This window comes from Saccopteryx leptura, chromosome 5 (assembly GCF_036850995.1).
Source record: "Saccopteryx leptura isolate mSacLep1 chromosome 5, mSacLep1_pri_phased_curated, whole genome shotgun sequence".
Lineage (NCBI taxonomy): Eukaryota > Metazoa > Chordata > Mammalia > Chiroptera > Emballonuridae > Saccopteryx > Saccopteryx leptura.
In genome coordinates, this window is record NC_089507.1 from 220,053,840 (window position 1) to 220,075,226 (window position 21,387).

At 56.6% G+C, this 21,387-nt stretch overlaps 1 protein-coding gene across 6 annotated transcripts in view; it reads right to left on the reverse strand.

The window, feature by feature from the left end:
• Nucleotides 1–6,823: 6,823 nt before the first annotated feature.
• DIDO1 (death inducer-obliterator 1) overlaps nt 6,824–21,387 on the reverse strand; it is a 53,101-nt gene continuing 38,537 nt past the window's right edge. For 5 of the 6 annotated variants that reach the window (XM_066384361.1, XM_066384360.1, XM_066384358.1 and 2 more), the window contains exons 13-17: nt 20,711–21,239; nt 20,179–20,332; nt 19,581–19,670; nt 18,171–18,366; nt 6,824–11,500 (exon numbers count right to left, since the gene is read on the reverse strand). In XM_066384361.1, coding sequence (XP_066240458.1) covers nt 8,235–11,500; nt 18,171–18,366; nt 19,581–19,670; nt 20,179–20,332; nt 20,711–21,239 — 4,235 coding nt within the window. In that variant the 3' untranslated portion in view covers nt 6,824–8,234. The remainder of the gene's footprint in view (nt 11,501–18,170; nt 18,367–19,580; nt 19,671–20,178; nt 20,333–20,710; nt 21,240–21,387) is intronic. The other variant, XM_066384363.1, reaches the window with a different exon arrangement.

Genomic DNA, 21,387 nt, shown 5'->3' on the forward strand with positions numbered 1-21,387 from the left:
CCCCCTTCCACTTCTCCCAACCCGCATCCACCGTCCCGGGACCATTTTCTTTCTGCCCCTATGGGTTTGTCTATTCCGGCATGTCCTACAGGGGTGGGCAAAAGTAGGCTTTTTATTAGGATGATTATTTCAAATAATCAATAATAGTACAAGAACAAACCCACACATACTTTGCCCTCCTCTATATAAGTAACATCATACAACATGTGCCTTTTAAAACAATTATTGTTTGCAGGCTCAAAGGTAATTACCATCTCTAACGGATAAGGGACCTGGTCGCAGCCAGCGTGGCTTATTTTCACCTCGGGGGTTGAAAGGCTCGTGACTTGAGTTTTCACCCAAGCTGGCTCTGCAGCTTGCGCATACTGTCACAGCTTAAGACGCCAAAGTCTTTGGATGCCACTCACTTCCTTTCCAGTATCTTTTCTTTGAGCAAATACAAGATCATTCTATGTATGCGATTTTGTAACTTCCTTTTCTTTTTTTCCTCCACTCACTCTACCCCTGGTAGGGAAATGATGGACCGCTGGATATGAGAGATCATGACAGCTGATTAATCGTTGAGAAAAATATATGAACTTAGAGCCCTTTTTTTCACACCTAACATAAGAATTAATTTCAGTTGGCTGAAATATCTAATTTAAAGAGCCAAATTATAAAACCACTGAATATGTAGAACAACACAGATAAAATGTTTGAGAAGGTTGGGAGCATGGCACCAACCTAGACCATGATATGTGCACCGAATGAGCCCATGAGCTTGTTGAAAAGCTGATTCTAAGCCAGCAGCCCCAACCCCCATAGCTGATGCATGTGCTGCTGACTGGTGACCCCGCTTAGAATAGCAAAATCAAGGCCCTGGCTGGGTAGTTCAGTTGGTTAGAGTGTGTCCTGATACGCCAAGGTTGTGGGTTCAATCCCCAGTCAGGTGGCCCTGGCCGGTTGGCTCAGCGGTAGAGCGTCGGCCTGGTGTGCGGGGGACCTGGGTTCGATTCCCGGCCAGGGCACACAGGAGAAGCGCCCATTTGCTTCTCCACACCCCCCCCCTTCCTCTCTGTCTCTCTCTTCCCCTCCCGCAGCCAAGGCTCCATTGGAGCAAAGATGGCCTGGGTGCTGGGGATGGCTCCTTGGCCTCTGCCCCAGGCGCTAGAGTGGCTCTGGTCGCCGCAGAGCCACGCCCCGGAGGGGCAGAGCATCGCCCCCTGGTGGGCAGAGCTTCGCCCCTGGTGAGCGTGCTGGGTGGATCCCGGTCGGTGCATGCGGGAGTCTGTCTGACTGTCTCTCCCCGTTTCCAGCTTTAGAAAAATACAAAAATAAATAAATAAAAATAAAAATAATAATAAAAAAATCCCCAGTCAGGGCACATACAAGGCTTAACCAATGAATGCATAGATAAGTGGAACAGCAAATTGATGTTTCTCTCTCTCTCTCTCTCTCTCTCTCTTTCTCTCTCCACCCCCTTCCACTCTGAATTTAATTTAAAAAATTAGATTAGCAAAATCAGAGTACAATGACATTTACGATGTTCAAAAGAGACAATAAAATCAAGGTGATATCCAATTTGGTTTTTCAGTTTTCAGCAGCAAAAGCCATGGGCACCGACAATGTATTTTGTTTCTCTTACCAGGCAGAGTTCTCATAGGTAGCGGTTTTGAGCCCTGTTTCATCTAGACAGGAGGACAGTCTGGCTTGACTGGGATTGCATTATAAATGACACATGAGGAGACTACCCAACAGGCTTCCCAGACTCCAAACTCAGCTCCCCAGTGGGTCCTGCTGGAACCCTCAGTGAGGAGGCACATGGGCCCAGGTGAGCAGGTGAGGGGCGATAGATAGAGACCCAGGTGAACAGGTAGGGGGTGGGGCACGACAGAGACACTGCCACTGGGCTCCTTTGCACAAATAGCAGGCCCCAAATTTGCAACAACAACAAAAAAAGATAAACAGTTTCCATGGATGGACCAAGGCCAAATGGGAGAGGAACCCTGAAGGAACGTGTGGCTTTCCGGGATGAGGGGCAGCACTGCCCAGGGCCGTGACCCCCGGGGAGGACCCACACAGCAGTCAGGCCACTTCAGGGGCTCTGGACCACCGAGTAAACCACAAGCACACCGTCTGTCCATGTGAACCACACATGATGAGGCCGAGTGCTGAACGTGCAACTGCCACACAGATACGTGCTTCCTGCGGAACCAGCATGACCCCCGATCAAGACCAGATACAGAAATTACAAGGGAAGTAAACTACAGAGCAAGACACCCCCCCCCCCCCCATGAACAAGTATGCAAAAATTTTAAACAAAAGCTTAGGCAACGGAACCCAACAAGATTAACAAAAAAGGACATGTTGTCCCATGTGGAGTTTATGGCAGTGAGGCAAGCTCTGTGTACAGTTAAGAGTCAACCAGTGGCCTGACCTGTGGTGGCGCAGTGGATAAAAACTCGATCTGGAACACTGAGGTCGCTGGTTCGAAACCCTGGGCTTACCTGGTCAAGGCACCTATGGGAGTTGATACTTCCTGCTCCCCCCCACCCCTTCTCTCTCTCTCTCTCTCTCTCTCTCCTCTCTCTAAAATGAATTAAAATAAATAAATAAAATAAAGAACAAAAAGTTCTCATTAAAAAAAAAAAGTCAACCAGTGGAAATTACTGTATTAACAGACCAAAAAGAGCAGCCACATGAGTACCTAAAAAATGCAGAAGAAAACCCAAAACTGTGTTTGATCAATACCCATTCCTGATAGAAACTCTGCCAACCAGCCGAGGGCGCACGGACACTATAACTATAGTAATGTCATACTTAGTGGTGAAGACCAAACATCCCCCCCCCCCCCCGCCTGTGAGGGAAAAAGCCAAGGAGCCCACGGTCACATCTGTTCGGCATTGTACAGAGGGTCCACTCAGTGCAGCAAAGCAGGAGGGACAGGCTCTCAGGTGAAAGACAAGTGCACACCTGGCTTTACCTGAGGGCCACACGCCCATCTGCATAGGAAACCTCATGGGGAAACCTCTATAAAAAGTTAGTTACGTGAGTTTGGCAAGGTCACAGACAGAATACAAGAACAACAGGAAAATGTCCCTTCTGCCTGGCCTGTGGTGGCACAGTGGATAGAGCGTTGACCTAGAACGCTGAGGTCGCCGGTGTGAAACCCTGGGCTAGCCGGGGTCAAGGCACATGTGACAAAGCAATGAACGAACAGCCAGAGTGAAGCAACTAATAGTTGATACTTCTCATTCCCCCACCCACCCCACCTGTCTCCTCTTTCTGTAAAATCAATAAATACAAGCTTTTTAAAAGATGTCCATTCTGTTCCTGTGTACCAGTGATGCACAAGTGTGCGCTGAAATTAAAATACAATGCCGTTACACTCAACCACGCCCTGTGAACTTAACAGAATTTTAACAGGTAATGGAGGTGTATGTTGGAGATCACATCGAGTATTTTCACTGCCCTAAAACCCTCTGAGCTCGACCTGTTCATCCTCCTCCCCAGCCCCTGGAACCCGGCGATCTCTCTACTGTCTCCATAGCGTTGCCTTTTCCAGAACGTCACGTATGTAGTTGGAATCACACAACGTGGAGCCTTTCCAGACCCCTCCGTGTCCTTTCCTGGCTTGACAGCTCACTTCTTTTTTGGTGCTGAAGAACATTCCTACTCTCTGGATGGACCACAGCTGATTTTTCCATCCACCTGCTCAAGGACGTCTTGGTGTCTTGCTGCCAAGTGTTGGTGGTTATGACTGAAACTACAGTAAACGTCCGTGTGCAGGTTTTTGTGTGGACATTGGTTTTCAACTCCTTCAAGTAAATACCGGGGAGCACCATTGCTGGACCGTAGGAGCCTGTTTAGTTTTGTTAGAAAGCCCTGAACTGTCTTCCAAAGTGGCCTCCCCGTCTGCATTCCCACCAGCAGCGACCGAGAGTCGCCCGGCTGCTCCACGTCCTCGCCAGCACTTGGTGTTGTCAGTGCTCTGGGTTTTGGCCGTTCTGATCGGTGTGCGGCAATGGGCTTTTACAGACTCAGTTACAGGGCTGGCTGGCGGCCAACACTGCACAGGGCGGGGCAACTGCTTCAGAGCATCATATACTGTAAGTTAGCCACCAGTACCTGGTGCTCTGGCTCCAAAGCCAGCGTTCAGGGAGCTAGGGATGGAGGGACATTGTGTGGTGGCTCCTGCCACTATTACCACATCTGGTCCTCTAGCAAAATCTGTGTGTTCTGTTCCTGCAAGTTCAGATTCTAGAAGGATCCGTCCAAGGGGAGGAGCTCTTCTTTGAGGGCCAAGACTGGGAGGTTGTGGTGGATTGGGGACAGCCGGGACCTGACTTTCGGGGGGTGGGGCTGCCACTTCCCAGGAGGAGGTCAGGGTGCAGAGCACCAGCTGGCTCTGAGCTCCCTGCGCATCCCACATCCTGTGAGGACAGTCGGTGGAGAATGACAATGATGTCATTCAGGCAGGGCCACCCACAGCGCAGACCAGCAGGAGCAAAGATGTCCAGCCTCCCACCGGCGCAGGGAGGGCAGCCTGGGCAGAGGAATGGAGTCGTGGCAAACACTGGCGGGTCACACGTCTAGCTAGCTACGGAAATAAGGACCTCCCTAGCTGTGAGGGTCTCTCCCCACTTTGATAAGATCACAGTGTGTTTATCGCTTTGGCTTCCCTCCCCTCTTGTCCAGTCAAGAGTGGCTGGCCTTGCTCCCAGTCTGCAGGGACCGGGCAGCTCACAGAGGAGGGCGTCTCGGGAGAGGGCTCCGTGTGGCCCAGGCAGAGGGACCGGCGGCGTGGTTTCGGGATGGTCTCCTGTGAGGTCGGAGCATGACTTTGTAACGGGCGTTGTTTGGAAATGATGGCTGACAGGGTGCTGGGGCTGGTGGCTGCGTGACAACACCTGGGTCACTGTTCTCAGAATCCTGCGTCTTCCTGGCTAAGGGGGTGGCCGGGAGCGTTCTGCCGGGAATCTGAAGGCCAGAAGAGGAGCACAGACACATCCCGAGTGCTGAGGTGGGTGTCACACCTGGCGACTCACCTGGGTAGTGCGGGACTGCTCCACCCTCGATTGTGGGCCAGGTGAGCCTGTGCCGTCCTTCCAGTGAGCCAGCTTCTCAGGCGGGGACGCTGCCCCTTGCAAGGAGGCCAGAGGGAGTCTCTGCCCCATCCCGCACGCCACGTGATGGGGTCCTGAGACATCTTTGGCATGGGGACTTCCCCTTTGTGGCATGCATCTGACTGACAACCTCTAGACAGCCGTTTCCCTCTGTCCCTGGGACATAAGTACCTCACTCTTCACTAGTCAAAGGGTGTTTGAGTGGTTTCCCGTTCAGGCAGATTTTTAAAAAAGTTTATTGAATTTTAGAGAGAGAGGAAGGGAGAGAGAGAGAAAACATCGATGTGTTGTTCCAATCTTGCATGCCGTCACTGGTGGACTCTCGTGTGTGGCTTGACCGGGAACCGAGCCCGCAACCTTGGCGTGTCAGGACAACACTCAAACCAATTGAGCTACCTGGCCAGGGCTCATGTGGAGCTATTTTGAATGAGCCACTGTAAATATCTGCTTATAGGCTTGTGAACGGGAGTCTTCCTTTAGGACAGTTTCTCAATCTTTTAAAACCGACTGCTCCGCCTGACCAGGCGGTGGCGCAGTGGATAGAGTGTTGGACTGGGAGGCAGAGGACCCAGGTTCGAGACCCCGAGATCGCCAGCTTGAGCGCGATCTCATCTGGTTTGAGCAAAAGCTCACCAGCTTGGACCCAGGGTCGCTGGCTCCAGCAAGGGGTTACTCGGTCTGCTGTAGCCCCCAGTCAAAGCACATATGAGAAAGCAATCAATGAACAACTAAGGTGTCGCAACAAAAAACTGATGATTGATGCTTCTCATCTCTCTCCATTCCTGTTTGTCCCTGTCTATCCTTCTCTCTGACTCTCTCTCTATAAAAACAACAATAACAAAAAAGACTGCTCTGTATAAAGCAGCCTCTTTAAACAGTTTTCCTTACCTGCCCTTCCTGCTCCCTTTACAACATTGCGGCCACAGAGGTCCTGTGTGTCTGTGTGCAGGGCCCTCTGGGGGGGCCAGCAGGACAGTGCCCACCGGCCACGTTTCACCGGCACTTGTGATGGTCAGTTTTCTGACATGCAGTGGGTGACACTGTGGCTTCATCCCTCCTGTTTTTCACCGACAGCCCTGATTTCTTCCTTTGCAGGAGAGGTGGCCGTGTGACACCTGGCCGACCCGAGTTTAGAGGGGGAACAGACGTGGCAGGCTCTCAGATCTGTGGGCTCAGGCCTCTTCAAGAGCACGGCCATACCATGATCCCTGCCTGTCCCTGTGCTGGGTGGGAGAGCTGGGAAGAGCGGGGACCCCAGGACCTTGAGCTTTCTGGTGAAAGAGCCCCTTCCCCCTCACTCACAGCAGCCGAGGTGGCTGAAGCACAGGGACCAGCGGTGACAGCGAGTGGCAGCCCCAGGACGTCCCTGACAGAGACACATGGCGCTGGGACCTGGGCCATGTCCTCGAGCTCAGTCCTCACTCCTCGGGCCCCTGGAGCCATGCTCTGCACAGCACTGCACCCCGACACTAGACGGGGTCACGGCTGGAGGGCAGCAGGGCGACAGGTGTCACGGACCACGCACAAGACGAGACCAACTGTCACAGAAGTCACGCAGGACCGAGGACTCCCCAGCGCAGCAATGGTCCCGTGTTCTGAGGCGGGCACACCCCCCGAGCCCAGGGGGGTCTTCAGGTCAACGGGCAAGAAGAGGGTGGCCGAGGCCTCCCCGTCCAGCCCCAACATTCCAACGTGGAGGACGCGACCACACAGACAGAAACCTCGGCAGATATTTATTCTACTTCAAGTAACAAAACCTACCAGTCCCAAGTGTTAATGGACAGTGATATCATACTTTACAATATAAAATACAACTTACAGAAAATGCACTTGATTTTTTTACATTTGTGTATTTAAATTAGAAAAATTTGTTTTATATGTAAAAAAAACCTTCACATCAATACTAGCTGTTGGGCCTTGACGCTGGCTGTCACACCAGCCCGCCCCTCTGACGGCCGCGGCAGTGCACAGCGGGACAGAAACCAGACTCCAGGCAACAACAGGAGACGCTCTAACCTGACGTTTGCAAAAGTAAGTTTATGAAAAATATAAAAAAATTATCAAAGTGTATTCTGTACAGTCAAATAAATTAGCAAGGTTTTCTCTCTTACTTCGGAGCTTGAAAAAATACAGGCTAAGGGGCGGCTGCTGCCCCTCACAGTGGGAAGCGCTCCGGTTCCTCACCCCGGACTAGAATCACTGCTTTCCATTGTGGACTTCATACAAATAGTGTTCCATTTTCGAAGACAAACTTTAAAATTGACCCCGACAAATACAACAGTTTAGAGAGAACCCCACCCCAGATGTAGGAAGAACTGTGCAAAAGTTGAAGTTCAAGGAACAAACTGTTCTGATGACTGAAATCAAACCCTCCCAGCAACCCTTTAAAGCACACTGAATTTGTTCCTTTTTCCCTTTTAGGCTGATAAAATGGAAACCTTTTCGATAAACTGTTACTTAGAATGCAACAATTTGTACTTAGATGTTGCTTTCAGTCATGTTTTCTTGGGGGGGGGGGCATAAGGTGATACCTAAAAACTGAGCAAAAACTAAGAAACAGTTATTTCCTGGTTGAAATTTGTAATTCAGATTTCTTTAGGAAGAGAGGAAAACGTGTTAGTAAGTTTTGCGTTTCTCAACATTCCAGAAGGCTAATGTCACCGGCTCCCGTGAGCACACCACGGGGGTGTTACCCATGGCCGGGCACCACCACCCCCGGGAGAGCCACGGACACCCACCAGGACCACTTTTGGAAACCTAGAAACACAGGTGAGATGTCAGCGAAGGTATGGCTCTCAGGTCCACAGAAATCCCTTAAAACTTACCACAGTCAAGTTACTGGAAAAGAATACTCTATAATCTCAAAAAGCAATATGCTTTTGTAGACACTTTCCCATTTCAGTCATTCTAAATGGAAATATTAAATTCTTCGTTTTGTTTTTTTTTAAAAAAAGTGTCAGAATTGTAAAGATGTGAAATTTTTAAGAAAGATTATATACAAAATTACAGTTAATTTCAAGTCCAGAATATTCTATTCACTTAAGTTCACAGCTATTTCAAAAAGCAATTTGTTCAACACGTTTTATGAAGCCGGTTCTGAAGTGAGGAAGGTGGGCGCGGAGGCCCGGCCTAGGGGTGCGCGGAGGAGGCGGAGGAGGAGGCGGAGGCATCGGCGGCGCGGGGGGGCGCGGCCTCGGGCTTGGGGTCCCGCGTGCTCTCTTTGCTTTTGCTGCGGTCCTTGCGGTCACGGCCGCGCTCGCGCTCCCGGCCCTTGTCCCGGTCGCGGTCTCTGCTGCGGGACCTGTCGCGATCCCGCCTCCGGTCGCGGTCCCTGTTCCTGCTGCGCTCCCGACTGCGCTCCCGGCTGCGCTCCCACTCGCGGTCCCGGTCCCTGTTGGTGCGCTCTCGGCAGGAGTCTTTCTCGCGGTGCCGGTCCCACTCGCGGCCCCTGTCCCAGTCCCGCTCCCGGCTCCAGTTCCGGCTGCGCTCCCGCTCCCAGGGCTTCCCGTGGTCCCGGTCCCGCTCCCGCCGGCGGTCCTCAAAGTTGCGGCCCTGTCGGCCCTCCAGCTGGGCCTCGGATTCATCTATCGGCTTGTCCTTGGGCCCGGTCTGGTTCCTGTACTCTGGGCCTTTGCCCTCCCGGAAATCGGGTGGGGCCCACGGAGCCTCTGACTCGGGGGCTGGGCCGGGCCCCCCGGAGGGCAGGGCGGGCGGCCCGGCCTCGTCCCACCGGTCCTTTCGGTGCTGGGGTGGGTGGCTGGGCAGCTCCAGGAGCGGCCTGGGCGCGGGCTTCATGCCCTGAGGCTGGCCCTGGAAATGGAAGCGGGGAGCGGGGGGCTCGCTCTTGTCGGGAAAAGGCGCAGACCCCCTTGGCCCACCGAACTGAAGGGGTGCCGGAGGCCTCTGGTTGGCAAATCTGGGTGGCGAGTTCACCCTTTGCTCTTCAAACTGCTGAGGTGGCATTCCCCTGGGCCCCGGCATGAAATTTGGTGCTTGGCCTCTGGGTCCATCAAACTGACCAGGATGGGGACCCCGGGCGGGGTCAAACTGTCCAGGATGTGGCCCCCTTGGACCCACAAAATGACCAGGGGGTGGTCCTCTCTGACCCCCAAACTGAGAGGGAGGAGGGCCTCCCCGGGGTCCTTTGAACTGGGCCAGCAGAGGCCTCCGTGGGCCTCCAAACTGGAAGGGTCCAGGGCCTCTGTTCCCCATCGCCGGGCCGTGTTCCGGTCCTTCAAACTGGGCGGGGGGCCCGGCCATGTCGTTGTGCTGGGCGTCCTGGAACTCCCGCTTGTCCCCGTGCGGATCCTTGCGCTCCTCGAACTGGGGTGGCGCTGCTCCTCTGGGCCCACCCGGGTGAGAGGGCGAGGGGCCCCTGCCGTCCCCGTAGGGCGGTGGCCCGTGTGGCCCTGAGAACAAGGAAGGGATGGGCCCCTTCTGGGCCCCAAACCTGGCTGGCGGAGGCCCTCTTGGTCCATCACTGTTGGAAGGAATATTCTCTTCCGAAAAGGGAGGCCCTTGCCCCCGGGGCCCTGGGAAGCCGGGGCCGTGAGGTCCTGACATTCCAAAAGTGCGGGGTGTGGGCTCACGCTGGCCCTGGAACTGGGGCGGGGGGCCCCCTTTCTGTCCAGGTGGGGGGAACGGGGCAGCCCCCTCGCCAGGCCTGCACGGTGTGTCTCTGTCCCCTTCGCCATCAGCAGCCAAGCGGTCGTTTTTGTCAGCAAACAGGGCATTTCTTGGATCCTCGTACTGGGAGGAGCCAAAGGGCCTGTCCTGAGACCCGAGCGCCGGGCTGGAGAAGGGGTCCCTTCCCGCAGGAGAGCCGAAGCTCTGCCCGTCGCCCAGCGCAGGGAAGCTGGGCGGGAAGGCGGTGCTAGGCGGTGTGGGCAGCAGCACCTTCCGGGCGGGCCTGGCCGGGGCAGGGCCACCTGCTGTGGGAAGGCTGCTGTTGGCGGGCTGTGTGGCCTGGCTTTCTGAGGGCCCCCCTGTGGGGCCGTCCTGCTGGGCTGGTGGGGTGGCCTCGTCCCCTGGAGCCCAGGATAGCGGGGTTGGTTCCTTCACTTCTGGGCCAGGTGCTGGCCCCTGACCAGTAGCAGCGGTAGCGACGCCGGGCACGTCTTTGGTGGGCGGGGCGCTGGGTGCACCGCTGGCCGGGGCCTCGATGCTCTCCGCGGCCAGCCGCCGGGCCTGCCGGGGGTCCCGGCTCTGTCGCGGGTCCAAGCCAGGACCGGGCCCCTGACTGGTGGGGGGCACCGCTGGCCTGCTGGCCGCGGGCGGCTCCAGCTGGAAGAGCTCGGCCTTGGGCAGCGAGGCCTTGGGGGGCGGGGACATCAGCGCCTCGGACACGGAGAACTGCGCCATGGAGACACTGGCGGCTGCCCGCTGCTGCCTGAGGGCCTCCTCCTGCTCCTCCACTTGTCTCTTCTGCTCCTCGATCTGCTTGTTGAGCTCCTCGATCATCTTCTGCTGCTCCACCAGGGAGGGGGCCGCGGTGGGGGCGGGGGCAGCGGCAAACCCAGCGGCCCTGTCCACGGAGCCCCCTCGGACGTCTGCACACATCCGGTTGGGCAGGTCCTCGATGGTCACTTTGGCCTCTTCTAAAATCGTCTCGTCCTCTGGGTCGTAGGCCACGTCCTCCCGCTCGGTGGTCTCGGGGGCCTTGTCCCCGTCCTGCCGCTTCCCGCGGCCCCCAAGCTGGGCATCGAAGGCCCTGTCGGGACCGTACTCTTCCTCAGGGTCGTAGGGTCTGTCGTCCTCCTCTTCCTCCACAACCTTCTCTTTGGAGAGCTGGCCGAACTGCTGGACGATGGGGTCCAGCAGGGGCGCCGCCGGCAGCCTGTCCGCCTTGGCTTTGGCGTCCGGGCGGGCGGCGGGGGCAGACTCCCCAGGCTCGAGGGCCGCGGGGTCAAACGACTTCTTCTTCCCAAACAGGGTCTGCAGGATGTGCTCCAGCGGCGAAGCCGTCTTGGAGGCGGAGGAAGCGGCTGCAGCTACAGCGGCCGGCGCAGCGGGGGCCGTGGCAGTGCTGGCGGCTCCCGGCTTGAGGGACGACAGCATCTTCAACACCGACGACGATGATGATGATGATGACGATGACGACGAGGACGAGGACGACGACGCTGGCGGTTCTGGCAGAGGTGGCGGGGGTGGAGGGGACCCTGGGGGTGTGGCGCCCACGGCCACATCCCCAGAGCTGAGCTGATACTTGGAGGCCTTCTTCTCAGACTGCGAGGCCGGAGGCATCTTGGGGTAGACCGCCACGTCCGCCTCCTCCGCAGGCTGCAGCCGGGGCCGCTTCTCCTCCGCCTTGTCCAGCTCCCCAGCGTTTGGGGGACGTTTCATTTTCTGACAGATGACTAACCCGAGGATTATGTTGGGACGCGGTGACTCCAGACCTGAAAGACAAAAAAGACAAAATATTTGTGCAGATTTCAGACTCTAGGCTCCGCTCTGGGCTTCGGAGGTGAACGTCCGTCGGGGGGTCATGGGGAAGGCTGTCACGAGCGGAGGTGGGAATTCTGGGCGAGGTGACATCACGTGTCTTTGAGCGCTTTCTGCAGAAGATGGCGAACACCTGGGTAAGCTGTCTGCTGGCGAGGGACCCACCCCCAGGCCCGTGCTCCACATCAAGGGACCTACTCACAAGTCAATTCACCCCTCTTGTCAGAATTTACGTTGTGGATTTCAGAGTACACCTACCCAAGCAACAGTGTGGCAAGAGGCGGGGCGGCCATCTCTAACCATCCACAGGAGGGACACGCGGACAAACCGGGGTGGCTGCTGAACAAACCCTGGTTCTCGCGACATGCCAGGAAGGTGTCAGCCCTTCAGGCCTCTAACTTAGAGGAGTTGCAGTACCTACGTTAAACTCCACAACCTAATATTAATTGTTCAATTAGGGACCAATCTGCAACTCACAATGATCATGATTATCGCGATCGATGCGGCCCACTCCATGAGGTTAAGTTCCCTGGTGGCCAGTGTCAAAAAGACCACGAACGGGGAAACTGCTGACTAATGTGGCTCAAGTATTCTTCTGGCTTTAGAAGATGTTCCACGGGCATCACCTGCCCGAGAGCTAATTAATGCCCAGTCTCTGCAGACACAGGACGTGGGGCTGAGACAAGGGGCTGAGGGAGGCGGAGAAGACGCACGGGAGCTGAGGGAGGACCCAGCATCGTCAGGAGAGGCGCTTCGTGCTTCCTAAAGGGCTATTCCGAATACTCCAAGCTGCGGTGACATTACTTCAGGAATGCTAGTATCTCAGTCACGGACCCCACCCCCACCCCAGTCAGACTAAATCCAGACTACCACAAAGGGCAACACCAAAACCCCCTAAGCCACAAAAGCAGTAATTCAAAGAGGATTGCTGCACAGAAAGTGTTTCAATACAAGATACCCAAAATCAATCAAAATGTATAAATCCAATTTATAGGTCATTTAACTCGACTGCGGTATATGGACCCTCAGGTTAGATTCTCACTAGAAAAGTGCGTGATTTTTAAGATCCCACAACTGCTTCGCTATTCAGTGTTTTTCATGTTCCTAAACCCCAGCAGCGGTGGGCTGACAGGCTGAGCTCACAGGGTAGTGGAGGGGGTCCCTCCGGCCAGGAGCAGGCACTGCAGGGTGACCCAGAACCGCCCCACAAACCATGTGCTGCCCCTCCCTCCCTCGCAGTGCTCTAAGGGCCCCTGCTTCTCGGGCTGCCCTCTGAAGACCCGCACCCAAACACCCAGGCCCTCCCCACCTTCACGAGAGAAAGGGCTTCCAGAACACCTCCCTGCCCATCAGAAGAGCCGCGTGCCGGGGAGGGATGAGCTAGCTGGGCAGAGGGAGCAGGGGCTAGATCAGGCAGATGAGAGGTGAAGGGCCCTCTACCAAGTCTGCTTTCTGATGGACATGAATTCAGCTTTTAACTTAAACAGTGCTCCTCTCACTGCAGCTTACTCGAGTCCAGTGTTGGGGGATGGTCAGCTGCCGACTGGCTGCTCTGGCCCATGTGGGCCACACTCTGTTGACAGTGGCCCCAGGGCTGGCAGAGCAGGTGCACGTGGGGAGAACTCGTGGAACCCACTAGGAGGCAGCCCTGGGAGCCTCCTGTCCTAAAGGACCGTGCCTGGCCCCACGGGAGCCGCAGTGTGGGTCAGTCCTCTTGACAGTCCAGGGCCCAGGCTGGCTGGTCCTGAGCGCAGAGGGGCTAGCCCACCTCACCATCTGAAGCGCCCAGATCTGGTTTGTAGCACTGATCAAGCCCCAGGTCAGTAAGCTGTGTGATGGGAAGTCACTGTCCCACACCCAGGGAGACATGGTCTCTGGCCCTGTGACCTGTGTACCTCACTAACGAAGGCACCCATCTATAATGACTTAATGTGCTTACTAATGAAAATAACCCCAGTCAGCAAAACTGTTTAGAGACTTTAACCTCTACTGTCACATTCAAAGGTACAGCTACGGGTGATGTAACAGTGACACTTGAGGACAGGGAGCTACCTGGAGACAGGCATTGAAGGAGCAGGTAGAATCTCTCACTGCTTCCGGCTCCTGGCGACCTCACCTGCACATGCCTGCAAGAGGCCCAACAGCTCCCCAGTGGGGTGGGTCTAAGTTTTGTATTTCCCCCCTCATCTCCCGCAAGATGTCAAATTTAAACTGGGCTTTCAAGCTGCACAGCCTTGTCCTGAAGCCGTCACATCTCATCATCTGGTCCTTACGCTCATGTCACAGCTGTGTGCATGTCTCAAATGTAACTAGCACCTTGGAAACAGCTTACGTTTATGGAACGAAATATAAAGTTCACTGGTCTATGCTGGGCCTTGGAGGCAACTGTCACTGAGACAGGAGGTGTTTGTAAGGGGAGGTCACCCACTGCTGGGAGGCGGTGTCACCAGCTGGAGCAGCCCCGGAAGGCTGGGAGCTGAGGTGAAGAGCAGGGGCCGGGCCGGTGAGTGAGGACTGGGGCTCCAGCTCAGGATGGCGGGGGGCCTACATCCCCACTGGTAGAAGCGCTATGCTCTCACCTCCCTTCTGAGGGAGGCCAGATGAGAACAAACCCTGGGGGTGGGGATACGGGGCTGGCTAACTGGAACATCTGCGTCCTGGACAAGGAGTCCAGGCTGCCGCTGCTGCCCTCTCTGCAGGGCCGGAGCGCTTGTGGACCTCTGGACTGGACTGTGTGGATGGAACTGGAGCTCCATGGACCGGTCCCAAGGGAACACAGGTAAGGGCAGCCTCCGCTTGGTGTTACCATTAGATCCCCCACCCGAGAAGGCGCAGGGACAGGGGCATCTGGAGAGGTGGGTGCCACCCGATTTTCTGAGACCAGGCCAAGAGGACCACATCCAGGTGTGTCGGGCGCAGGGCTCAAGGGGAGGGAAGTGGCGGGGAGAAAGCAGTCCTGGGGCCCCGCACACCCCAAACCTCACACGCTGCACATCACATGCCGCTTAGTTTTAATGACTGACTCCTTAACCCTCGAACTACCAAAATGCTGCTATTATCCCTAAATCTTTCTGGCACGCTCCACTCTCCATTATTTAAACTGGAAGTCCTCTTAAACTGAATCTGTCCCAACAAAACTTCCCCACCTGCTGCAACAGAAAAGGTATGGGGGTCAGGGGTGACAGTCCTTAGTGTAACTGGACAGGAAGAAAAGATCAGGCAGATACAAGGGTGGCGGGGTACCTGGCCGTCCTCCACACACACACACAAACGCATACACACACACAACCCACAGGACCTACATAGAGCCACTGGCTCGGTGTGCCTCAGCTAGCTAAGTGTCGTCCATCTCCATCCAGGGGGCTCGAGCAGCATGGCCCACACCCCCTGGGCTGCACTACTGGTTAAGTCACGTCTGCTGGTGGACAGCAGAGGCGGGCTCTGCCTCCACCGCTGCACCTGGGACAGTACCGAGAGCTGCCACACGGCTGAGTCAAACAAATGATGACCAGTTTCTATGGAATATTTTTTATTGAGTTTGAAAGAGAAAAATACATTCAATACTGCATTTGGCTTGGACCACAGTGCACAGAGAAATACACACACAGAGAGATGCTTACCTGACACAGAAGTCACAGAACTGCCAGCTACTTCGAGTACAGAAAGACCAGGGACGCGAGCGTCTGAGAAAGGGCCCTGTCCACGCAGCACCTCGGAAGGCAGTCCCTGCCCTCTGCCAGTGCACGCCTACGCATTAGAGACCCAGGTTCCTCGACAGCCACTCTGAATAAGGACCCTGAGCCTGCCTGTCACTTGGGAGGGCTGGGTCCCTTGGGGAAAGACACAAGACAGGCGTCCAATCTGACCCGGTCGCCAGTGGTGAAGCGTCAGGGTCAGCGGCAGAGCTGAGCTAACAACCGCAGTGAAGACACTCAGCTGGACCGGAGGGACCCAAGCTTTGCAGCTGTCCTCTGAAGTTATGCTGCCACGTTATTAAAATGCCACCGTGTCACACGGGACCACCTGGCGTTTCTGTGGACGGTCACAGAAGTACGTGAGGACGGGAACATCCTGCAACTCGAGCAGGCTGTGTTCTGAAATGCTCATGAGCCAGCCGGGACCGAGGAGGGGCTGAGGGCCCAGCTCCCGTGGCTGCTGCCCCGAGTGTGGCTGAGACAGCATGCGGCCCTGACCACGTGGGGGCAGGGCAGGATCCTGGCCTCTGAACTCGGTGTTGGCGCCGTCAGTCTCTGCACTCACATCTCCAGTGTGGAGCTTGGGGCCTGCTGTGTACCGACTGGGCTCCCGCGGCCGGACACCTGCACCTTCCGTCTGTGGGTCTGTGGTGGGTGCAAGCCGGTCCCTCTCTGAAGGCCCCCCACCCAGCAGACTGTGGCTCCTGACGCTGGAGCTGTGCTCTCCCAGGCCTGTGCCCCACGGACAGCCCACCCTGTGAGGGACAGCTGCGGACAGCACAGGGGTCAGGCCATGTGGCCAGCGCTTGCCCAGGAGCATGTGTTCACACCTGCCAGCTACTCTGCTGAGGGACGTCACCACCGCCCTGTGACCGGGCCTGTGCCTTCAGAGGACGCTGTACAGAGACCAGCTCTGTGAAGACAGGGACGACCGAGACAGGAGAAACACCCCACCCACTTTCCAACCACAGGCGTATGCGCACACATGAATGCGTTCTCTCTCTCTCTCTCTCTCTCTCTCTCTCGCGCGCGCGCACACACACACACACACACAACCACAAAACCAGGACACATGGACACTACATCTGGAGCGCACCAAGTCACACTATGAACACGTGAAGCAGGACAGGCACAGGTCCTGGCCTGGGGTCAGTTTTGGCTGATGTGAAGTGTATAAAATACACATGGACACTGATATATAAGTCAGACAATGACATCAGAAAAATAACATACTAAACAGGCTTAGATTTAAAAGAAGCCCTTAAACTTAAAAACAAAACAAAAACCTTTAAGAGCTTATGGGCAAAAAATGATTATTAGTTTCTAAAACTCTTATCACCATTTGTTATTGTGGATGAGAAGCTGGGGTCCTCTGGGTGCCCCTCAGGGAGTAGCTGAGCCCCAGGAGTGTGAGGGGCACCCGGCCCATCCTGTGTGCCCAGAGTGCCCCGTGGTCGCCAGTGCCCCACCCGAGGGGGCTTCTCCTCCCGACAGGTGAGCCTGCCCACGGGCAGTGCAGGACGGCATCCAGAGGGACTCAGACCCAGGACGTGCTAGCCCACATCTCTGTCAACAGGGCTCTATGCTGGGACTGTCCACGTTACCAAATCCCACGCTCCCTGGACCCCACACACAGCATCGCACTTGTGACTGACCGGAGGTTCCTCCCAGGTGTCTGAGAAGTCAGCTTCTTCATCTCACCTTCAGGGACACAGGACTCTCCCCTCGTGTCATCCAGGGAGCCAGCCAGCCGCTTCTCAGAGCAGCTCACCAGCAACCTCCACCAAGGGTCTTTCTGCCACCCACCAGGTAGCATGTCTTTACCCCAAGGGATAGGAGAGAGGACACCCTCAAGTGCTGGGCTTTTAAAACGTCTTGAGCATTGAGACAGCCTGATGGGCCCTGCCAGCAAACACCGACCTGGGATCGGACGCCGACAGCCCGTGTGGGCGCAGTTCTGAGGTCGGCGCCAAGCCCCCCTGTACTGACGTGGGGTCCAGCAGCCCGGGGCGTGTCTGCGGGCGTGGGGCCCCAGCCTTGCTCGTGTGGGTGCCATGGGGATGTGGCCCGTGGCTGGGGAGGGCGTGCAGCCTGCTGACGGGGCCAAGGGCAGGGAGTGCCGGGGCAGGCAGCACTGGCGATGGTCAGAGCGTGCAGCCACCGCCTCTAGGACACAGCCCTTCAAAGAGCATTCACCACGTGTCCCTGTCATCATCTGGCACTGTGAATCCCCGGGGACTTCACGGCCAAGGAGACATGTCAGTGAGGTGTCTTCTGCCCGCTTCTTCTCAGGGTCCAGAGAACTGAGCCCTCAGAGAACAGGTCTTCCTGGAACCTCCCTCAACCCCTTGACAAGCCCAGACTTTCTTAAAAGCTAATTTGAAAGTAATCCTACAAAAGCACCATTTTATAAGAAAAGAAACACAAAGTATTTTGCGGAAAATAAAAAAAGCTTGCTAAAATCTGAGACGATTTAAAAGTAATTATTTCTGGAAATATTTTACTACCATTTCTTGCCTCTCCTGAAAATTACGCCCCGACAGAGAGAGCCTGACTGGTATCTGTTCACCTCCTGAGCGGAGTGTCGGCAGGAGCCCCCCAGGGAGAGGCAAGGAGACCAGCTTCTGGGGTGGCCCCTCCCCTCCTGGGGTCTTCTCCATGCTCCTGGCACTGACCCAAGGCCGGGCAAGGCTGACTGGATGCTGTGGGTTTCCCCCTTCATAAAGCTTTTCTAAGACTTACACCAGTAACAAGGGCACTTCTAGTGCCGTCCCCCAATAGCCTCGAGCTGTGTTCTGCGGCTAAAAACCGCTTCCTGCGACGGCTAGTTCCTGCCCCTCGTCAGCACAGGAGGCGGCGTGGCTCGGTGTCTGGAGAGGGACACGTGTGATCAGAGGGCCTGAGCACCACCCACAAAGCCAGTGCTTACCTGGTCCCTCAAAAGGCAAGAGCTTGGACGGAACGGGGTCCTCGGCACTCAGCGGGATCAGGTAGAGGTCCTTGATGCGCCTGCTGTTGTTGGCGACCACGCCGAAGCGGCCGCGGCTGCTGAAGTAGGAGTGGAGGGAGACGTAGGCCACCTCCTCCTCCTCCGTGGCGGGGTGGAAGCGGATCAGGCACAGCTCCTGCAACACAAACAGCATGGGGACATCGGCCCACGGGTCAGAAAGGAGGGAGACGTAGGCCACCTCCTCCTCCTCCGTGGCGGGGTGGAAGCGGATCAGGCACAGCTCCTGCAACACAGACAGCATGGGGACATCGGCCCACGGGTCAGAAAGGAGGGAGACGTAGGCCACCTCCTCCTCCTCCGTGGCGGGGTGGAAGCGGATCAGGCACAGCTCCTGCAACACAGACAGCATGGGGACATCGGCCCACGGCTCAGAGAGGATGGACGTGTGGCTCTGAATTCCATGTCACCTCTGTTGCCCTGACGTCAGGTTAGTGATGGGGTGGCGGACGCAGCACAGGACAAGGGGCCAGGCTGCTGGGCGAGGCCTTGGGCCCTCAAAACGGCCTCTGCCTGCTGGGCTCTCGTAGCTTTCAGACAGTCCACGTGCAGGGGAGCTCATGAGCGACAGACCCTGCCGGAGCCTCTACCACCAGCCTGCTAAGCTAGACCAGAGGGTCTGAACCCCACGGCCCGAGAACAGTGGCTGTGGTGAAGCTCGGCCGCCCAGCAAGCCACGATGTCCACGTCGGGCTCGCCCACTCCTCCACCCACAAGTACAACAGGAAGGGGTCCCTCACTGACATGGTCCTGCACGCACATTACGGTAAACCAGTAGCACAAATTCGGCACCGTGGTGCTCACACGCATGCCAAACTGAACTTCAGACGTTCACCTGGAAACGTCAAACAAGTTACAGGCTGAGCCCTGGCCGGTTGGCTCAGCGGTAGAGCGTCGGCCTAGCGTGCGGAGGACCCGGGTCCAATTCCCAGCCAGGGCACACGGGAGAAGCACCCATTTGCTTCTCCACCCCTCCACCGCGCTTTCCTCTCTGTCTCTCTCTTCCCCTCCCGCAGCTGAGGCTCCATTGGAGCAAAGATGGCCTGGGCGCTGGGGATGGCTCTGTGGCCTCTTCCTCAGGCGCTAGAGTGGCTCTGGTTGCAACATGGCGACGCCCAGGATGGGCAGAGCATCACCCCTGGTGGGCGTGCCGGGTGGATCCCGGTCGGGCGCATGCGGGAGTCTGTCTGACTGTCTCTCCCTGTTTCCAGCTTCAGAAAAAAAAAAGAAAAAAAAAAAAAAAAGTTACAGGCTGACACTTCAGGGGCGAACCCATCAGGATGTGAGCTGAGGGCAGAGCACTTGTCCGTGGGTGCAGACTGTACGCAGTACCTTCGACACGGAGGACTTGAGTTTGCCGACATAATCCCACACAGTCCTCGGTGCGATCCGTCCCCCGATGTGAATCGTGTCAGGCAGGTCCTAAACAAAACACACTGCGCATGAGTAACGGGTAAAGCCGGCATTTAGCCGTCAGGTCACCAAGCTAGCTAGTGAGTCAACAAAACCACAGTGGTTACAAAGAAAGCAGGCGTCAAGGTACCCAACGCTGCTCGGTTTATCTGATGTCAGGGCGACATGACCACCCCCAGATGCCTGACGACAGCCCTCCCCCCCTCGTCCTCACGACAGCCCTCCCCTCGTCCTCACGAGGCAGACTCTGCAGGACTGCGGCCGCCCGGCCGGGGTCACCGTGCTGCATCGCTGCACGCAGGCCACACAGGCGGGGAAGCACTGGGCGGGACGAGTTGGAGAGAAAGACGAACCCCTGCTTCTCCACAGAAGCTGGGTGGACCATTTCCCACTGGGACTTCCGTCCAAACTGCTCCAAGTCCATCAGCCCATTCCCCCTTCAGAGGTGCTCGCGCGCCCAGACGCCCCACGGGATCGGAGCCCCTGTGAGAGGCCTGTGCATGCATGCGGCTCTAACCTCACTGAGATAATCGAAACATCCAGAGACGGGGTAGGCCTTGGTGACAAACTTGGCTACACTCTGCATGTTGATGAATCCTTTCCAGATGGTGCTGAGGCGAGACAGAAAGAGGGCCGTGTCCCCCTCGGGCGGGGACCGCGACTCCGCAGCACTGCAAACGAGACCAGAGGGAACAGGTCAGGATCTCTGCACGACGTCTGAAGTGTGCACGTGTCACGTGGTCACAAAAGCACGAGTACAACCCATGCTAACTTTTTCAAAGTAACTACTTTCTTTAATCGTTATGATAAAATAAGCATCTCAAAGAAGAATAACTGAAGAGGCAACAAAACCAGATGGCCGTACACTAAAACTTCTGCTTTGAAAATCCGTACATCTAAAGGGAGTTAGATGCCCTCAAGGTGGGCCGTTCAGAATGCTTCCCGAGCCTCCAGAGTAGCCGTGGGCTGCAGGGGTCACTTCAGAGCCGAGCGCTGACCCGCTCTGCCTGTCCTCCCGTTACCCTGCGAGACGTGAACTGAGACGGCACCTGATGCTCGGAGACGGCGGGACAGACAGCAGGTATCTGGGCTCAGGGGACGAGGACGGCTTGGCCAGGATGGACTTGGGCACTAGCACAGGGGGCGCAGCAGGCTTCAGGACGTCCTGCAGTGGCTCCGCCGGGTGGGTGCTGTCTGCATGGGCTGCTGCGGGGGCCACAACTGTGCTGGCCGCGCTCTGTGCAGTCCTGGGGTCCCGGCCCGACATGGTGACGGTGGTGAGCACCGGGGCCCCGCAGGAGGCAGGGCACGGGGGCCCTTCCTGGGTGCAGGGCTCAGGGTGACTGTCTCCCGGAGCCCCGGGGAAGCACCTCCTCTCCGAGGGAGCCTGGGTCGCACCTTCTGGGTCTGGCTCAGAGGCACTTTCGGGCATGGTGTCCGGGACCACATCATCTGCCGAGCTAAGAGCTGGCTCTGAGGAGGAATTGTCGTGCTTGGGCTTTGCCTCTTCCTTCTTAGCAGGAGCTGACAGTTTCTGTCTTTTCGGAGCTGGCTCATCTTCTGACGAGGGAACCTGACCTGCAGCACAAGGCAGGCCCAGGCGAGAGTCAGACACTGCAGGGCCCGGCCCGCCCGGAAGCGGGCGCTGTGTCTGTGAGGAGGAGGTGGCCGCGCTCTCACAGCAGGGCTGGCCTTGTCAACTCCCAAAGACCCCCACTCGCCACCT